The following is a 6,306-nucleotide window of genomic DNA, read 5'->3' as shown; positions in this document are numbered from 1 at the left end:
TTCCTGCTCTCATCTTCTCCTCTCTCCCCCTCACTCTCTCCAGCCACCCCAGCCTCCTCGTGCTTCCGCCCATGTGCCAGCCACAGTCCTGCCACAGGGCCTTTGCACTTGCCATGCCCTCTGCCTAGACCGCTGTCTCCCAAGGTAGCAAGCTTGCTCCCCCCACCCTCTGCAAAGACCTCCTTCAGGTCTTTGCTCAAATGTCACCCTCTCAGCAAGGCCTTTGCAGGCCACCCCATCTAAAACTGTCACACACACACACACACACACACACACACACACACACACACACACACACACACACACACACACACACACACACACACACGTTGCATACCTCTTGCCCTGATTTTTTAAAAAACTGTCTACTCCCACAAGAATGTAGGTTTCTTCCAGACAGGGATTTCTGTGTTTTCTTCCCAGTAAGTTGCGGCCTCTGGAGCAGTGCCTGGAATGTAGGCTCAGTAGCTCTGCTGAAGTTAGGAAGCTGAAGGTCAGGGTGTAGGCACACGTGTGCCGTGGTGGAGGATGGAGGGAAGCCACCACAGCCGGGAGCAAAGTCTACAAAGATTTAATTTAAAATCACAGTGTCTCAGCTGGGATACCCACCCGGAGGGGCACCCCCAAATCCAGAGTTCCTCAAGGGTCCCCTCTAGGCTCAGTGTCGAGGGCTGGGCAGGCCTGGCGCCTCCACTTTCCTCCGGAGGGCGAGGGTGAGGGGCAGCTCTCAGGCTTTCGCTGGGGCAGGTTCTGCCACTGCTGCCGCCGCCGCCACCGGCTCCTTCTGCACCAGCTCAGGCTCGTCCTCACCGTCCTGGGGAGGGTGGACCAGAACCTTGTCCAAGATGCCAAACTCCTGGGCCTCCATGGGGCTCATGTAGCGGTCCCTCTCCATGGCTGACTCTGCGGGGGAAGCGGAAGTGGGATGAGGGTGGTTAAGAGTGGAGACCTGGGGCCACGTTTGGGTCCCTGATCCACCCAAGTCCTCCCTGTGTGATCTTGGCCTCCCTGTCTCTGCGCCTCAGTTTCCCCATCGGTAAAATACCTGTTTCAGTTGTGTGTGTGTGTGTGTGTGTGTGTGTGTGTGTGTGTTAACTTATTGATGTGTAAGTGCACATCCAGGAAAAGGTGTGGATCATGGAAGTGGACAGTGTGGTGATTTTCAGACTGAACCCACCCACGTGGCTGGCACCTAGATCAGAGCCCCCCGAAACCCCATCAGGGCCATGTCTAGTCACTAACTGTCCCCACCCACTACCCTAACAGTGGCCTGATGGCATGGATCCGTTATGCCAGTTTTTGCCCCTTAAACACATAACCACAGGGACTTCCCTGGTGGTCCAGTGGTTAAGACTCTGCGCTTCTACTGCAGGGGGTGCAGGTTCAATCCCTGGTTGGGGAACTAAGATCCCCGCATGCTGCGTGGCACAGCCAAAAAAGTTAATTAATTAATTTAAAAAGTAAATAAAAAAACACATAACCACAGAGCATTTACTCCTTCTTCCACTCAGCACTGTGTTTCTGAGATTCATCCAGGCTGTGGACCGGTCCTCATGGCGGTACAGCATCCCACCTCGTGACTAAACACCACCACTGACCACTCCTTCCCCTGCTGTCAGGCATTTCGGTATTTTCCCGTTTGGGACTATAGGAATGGGGCTGCATTCCTGACTACATCTTTGGACAGAAGCACTCAATTCCCTCGGTTATACGCCGAGCAGAACCACCACGCATCTTTCTGCGTGTTCAGCCTCAGTGCCTGACAGCTTTCGGAAGTGGCTGTATGGTTTTCACTGCCGCCTGCAGTGGATAAACGTTCCAGTGGCTCCACGCTCCCCTCAGCACTTGGGGGTGTCAGTATTTTCTATTTGAGCCGTTCCAGTGGATTGAAATGGTATCTCTTCGTGGCCTTGATTTGCCTTTCTTGATGATGTCATTATTAAACATCATCACTAGAAGTGATGAGCCTCTTGACTTCTGTTTCTTGACCATTTGGAATATTCTTTGTGGGAGACCCTGTTCAAAACCTTTGGACCTATTTCTTTTTTTTTGTTTTGGCCGCGCCGCATGGCTTGCGGAATCTTAGTTTCCCCGACCAGGGATTGAACCCGAGCCCTCGGCCATGAAAGCCCGGGAATCCCAACCACTGGAAAGCCCGGGAATCCCCCTGGACCTAGTTCAATGAAGTTTTGGGGAGGCTCCTGTAAATGAGTCTTTTTAAAGTGCTCACAACAGGGGTTCTCAACGGGGGTGGGTTCTGATCTCCAGGGGATGCTGGGCGATGTCTGGAGACAGTTTTGGCCGTCACAACTGGAGGTGCTGCTGGCATCTAGTGGGCAGTGCCCGGGGATGTGCCACACCTCCTACAGTGCCCAGGAAGGCCTCCATCACAGAATGATCCAGCCCTGGTGTCAGCAGCACAGAGGTCCAGAGGCCTGACCCGTACATATGTGTTGGCTACAGTAAAAGGGAGCAGCGGGGGGCCTGTGTGGGGCAGGAGGGTGCTCACCGATCACGTGCAGGCTCTGTTTGGTGTGCTTGGCGTAGATGCTATAGAGCTGCTTCTTGAGTTTAATGATTTCCTCCGCCTGGATGGCGATGTCTGTGGCTTGGCCCTGGGGGGTCGTCCCAAGAGGGAGAAGGTTGGGATCAGCATCTGCCACTCATGGGGAGACTGGAGATGGGACTCGGGAGCCTGCCCGGGGCGTTGGCTGCCAGTTTTCAAGCAGGTGGGACAGGGCTTTGTGAGTCCCTCCACAGCCTGCTTCAACCTCACCGCCTCCAGGAAGGCTTCCGGTATTAACTCTATGTTCTTATTTTCTGCAGCTGGGGCCTCCCTGACCAGGAGGAACAGCCCCTCCCAGGGCAGCTAATTCCTAAAGCTTTTCAACCGCTGTCCAGAGTACACTTTTCACGTGCAAAGCAGCCAATCCAAGCCCACATCCCCAACACCTCCTCTCTTCTCACACCCTGGGTCACCATCCCCCTGCCCCATCGCCCCAGGGTACCAGACAACTAGGGACAGTCCCTACAGCCCAGAGCCCACTGCAACTACTTACGCTAGCCAGTCTTAAGCCTTGCTCATTCCTGCCCGCACAAACCACAATGAAGGCTCTTGCCTGCACTCTCCTCCCGACCAACCCTGGTGCCTCTCTCTCTGCGTGGCCCCCGTGGCCTGGCACGCTCCCTCCTCTTGGGATCTGTGAGTAACAAACTGTCTTTTCAATGGCAGCCCTCTCCTGACCTCTTGGCCTCACTATACCTGCACATTAATAAAACCTACTTCTTTTGTTGTTGTTGGCCAAGCCACGTGGCTTGCGGCATCTTAGTTCCCCGACCAGGGATTGAACCCGCGCCCTCGGCAGTGAAAGCGTGGAGTCCTAACCACTGGACCGCCAGGGAAGTCCCCAAAACCTACATTTTAAAACATTCACACCCCCACGTGACTTCCGTCTGTCCGGCTGGTCCTTCTGTCTAGACCCCCACCCCCATCCCCAAAGCAGCTCACGGGGCCCGGCACTCACCCGGGCGCCCCCGGAGGGCTGATGGATCATGATGCGGGAGTTGGGGAGCGAGTGGCGCATGCCTGGGGTGCCAGCGGCCAGAAGCAGGGAGCCCATGCTGGCCGCCTGGCCCACGCACCACGTGCAGATGGGGTTCAGGATGTACTGCATCGTGTCGTAGATGGCCAGGCCCGAGGTCACCACGCCACCTGTGGGTGGAGGGGGGCAAGTGAGGGGCTGTGCCCTCCTTTCCCTAGGGCAGCCTCTGGCCCTGGGGAGGGCTGGTGAAGCCCTTTAAAGCCGGGGTCCCAAACACAAGTACTGCCAGGGATAGGAAGGTGACAGAAGCAGGTGACACAGGCCAGGTGGGAGCAAAAAATGAGGACTTGCTCCAGAGTGAGCTGACAGTTGCCACACGTGCATGTGGGCCCAGGGCGGGGGCCAGATCGGCCAAATTTTCAAGAGAAACTAGAAATTGGGAGCGTAGTGGCTAAGAGTGAAGGCTCTGGAGCCAGCCTGCCTGGGTTTGACCCCCCTTGCTGGGCAGTTTCTCATGTGTGACCTGGGGCAAGTTACTCAGAGTTTTGGAGCTACAGTGCCTCCTTGTAGATTGCAAATAACTAAATAGTATCGATCACGTGAGGTTGTGTGAAGATAAAATGAGTTAAATGCCTATAAAGTGCTTAGAAAAGTGCCTGGCACAGTAAACGATCAATCAGGATTGGCTATTCAGGGAACTCCCTGGCGGTCCGGTGGTTAGGATTTAGCACTTTCACTGCCATGGGCCTGGGTTTGATCCCTGGTCAGGGAACTAAGATCCCGCAAGTTGCAGGGCACGGCCAAACAAAACAAAACAAAACAAAACAAAAAGTTTGGCTATTCTCCCTTTTCTTGTGGGGGCAGGATGGAATCTACCAATTTAAAAATCTCGACAACCAAGTCAGGTCGGTAAAAACGTTATTTGTGGACTTCCCTGGTGGCGCAGTGGTTAAGAACCCGCCTGCCAATGCAGGGGACACGGGTTCGAGCCCTGGTCTGGGAAGATCCCACATGCCACGAAGCAACTAAGCCCATGGGCCACAACTATTGAGCCTGCGCTCTAGAGCCCGTGAGCCACAACCACTGAGCCTGCGTGCCACAACTAGTGAAGCCCACGCGCCTAGAGCCCGTGCTCCGCAACAGAGAGGAGCTACCGTAATGAGAAGCCCGCGCACCGCAACGAAGAGTAGCCCCCGCTCGCCGCAGCTAGAGAACGTCCGCGCGCAACAACGAAGACCGAACGCAGCCAAAAATAAATAAATTTATTAAAAACAAAACAAAACAAACAAAACACGTTACCTGTGAGATCAAACAGGCAGGTTCAGGTGCCTGTTTAAAAGCAAGGGAAGAGGCAGCTTTTGGAGGTTTCAAGGCATTTTGGGGGAATTCTGAAGGAAGCTCTGCACCCTTTCTTGCTCCAGAGAGAGGACATCCCTGATTGGGGTCTCAGTCCCCCGGAGGACCCTGGCACCGGGGGAAGGCCCTGCTCACCGGGGCTGTTGATATACATGTGGATGGGCTTCTTGTTGCTCTCCGATTGCAGGAACAGCAGCTGCGCGATGACCAGACTGGCGACACTGTCGTCGATCTGCAAGTGGGGCGGGGAGGGGTGTCCCCAGATAGGGGTGAAGGCATAAGGGAGGCAGTTATGGGTCGGCTGAGGATGAGTCAGGGCACCAGAATGGGGGTCAGAGCCCAAGGAAGATGGATCAGGAAGACTTCAGAACCCAGGAGGCGATGTGGTGCGGGGTGGGGCTGGGGGATCCAGACCCAGGTGGTTTGGCTTACAGGAAGGGTGGGGTCAGTACACACTGGGCCCAAGAAGGGAAGGGGTAAGGAGGCTGGGGAGAGTGATTGGAGCCCAGGATTGGGGAGGAGGGTCATTGGTGAGGGAGCGAGTCAGAGATTAGGAAGGGAGAAGCAGAGGATTTAAGGAAGGCGTAGAAAGGGTACTAAGGGCCTGGAAGGAGGATCAGAGGGTTTATGTGCCCTGGAAGGGGGGTGGGTGTGGGTGTCAGGTTGGGACAAGAGCGGAGCCTAGGGAGGAACGTCAAGGGGGGTAAGTCCGGGAATCAAGGACGTGTGAGGGGGAGGGGAGCAGGGGGTCTGGGCAGGCGCAGGGGAGGATCCGCGCACGGGGCACTCACCGGGCCCATGACGCACACGATGCGCTCCCGCAGCAGCCGAGAGTAGATGTCATAGGCGCGCTCGCCGCGACCCTGGAGGAGAAAGATGGGGGTGAGGGTCAGGGACCCTCCGTGCCCCAGCCCTCTCACCCCCGGGCCGTGTCCCCGCCTGGCCACTGTACCGTCTGCTCCACCACGATGGGAACGAGCGGGAGCGCCCGGGCCGCCGTCGCGTGCAGGCTCCGCTGCAGGGCCAGGCTGTTCTCGGGTGTCCGCTGCGGGGGAAAGCGGGCGGCGAGGCGAGACCCCAGCGCGGGGCACAGACCTGCTGCAACCCGGACCCCCCCCACCAATATTTGGGGCCACATCGCAGCGCAAGTTCCTCTGTAAGATACCGGAACTACAACTCTCGGCGTGCGCTGCGCCCACGGCGCTTGCTCAGGAGGCCGCCCACTTCCGGGAAGCGTGGGGGCACGTTTAGGGGTGGGGCGAGGGCGGGGCGGAACCTGAAAGGGTGTGGCCAGAGGAGGGACGCTGGAGCGGAGTCGGGAACTACTTTAAAGCCGCAGTTTGTGTCTCTTTCCCAAAGAATCGTCATAGTTTTCTGCTCTTCCTTGCTTATTTCAAAAATCAATTCC

The 6,306-nt window shown here is 56.5% G+C and overlaps 1 protein-coding gene across 1 annotated transcript; it reads right to left on the bottom strand.

Annotated features, from left to right (window-relative positions):
- Positions 1-561: 561 nt before the first annotated feature.
- CLPP (caseinolytic mitochondrial matrix peptidase proteolytic subunit) lies at positions 562-6,063 on the bottom strand. The gene is made up of 6 exons (XM_082835783.1): positions 5,851-6,063; positions 5,690-5,761; positions 5,034-5,130; positions 3,525-3,712; positions 2,510-2,615; positions 562-903 (listed from the first exon to the last, which is right to left on the bottom strand). Exons 1-6 carry the CDS (start codon positions 6,034-6,036, stop codon positions 728-730), a joined length of 825 nt encoding a protein of 274 aa, XP_082691909.1. The 5' UTR covers positions 6,037-6,063; the 3' UTR covers positions 562-727.
- Positions 6,064-6,306: the final 243 nt, after the last annotated feature.

The sequence above is a fragment of the Leucopleurus acutus genome (assembly GCF_964270905.1).
Source record: "Leucopleurus acutus genome assembly, chromosome: 3".
Classification (NCBI taxonomy): Eukaryota; Metazoa; Chordata; class Mammalia; order Artiodactyla; family Delphinidae; genus Leucopleurus; species Leucopleurus acutus.
Note: the sequence above shows the minus strand (reverse complement) of the source record. Positions and strands in the feature narration are given on the sequence as shown.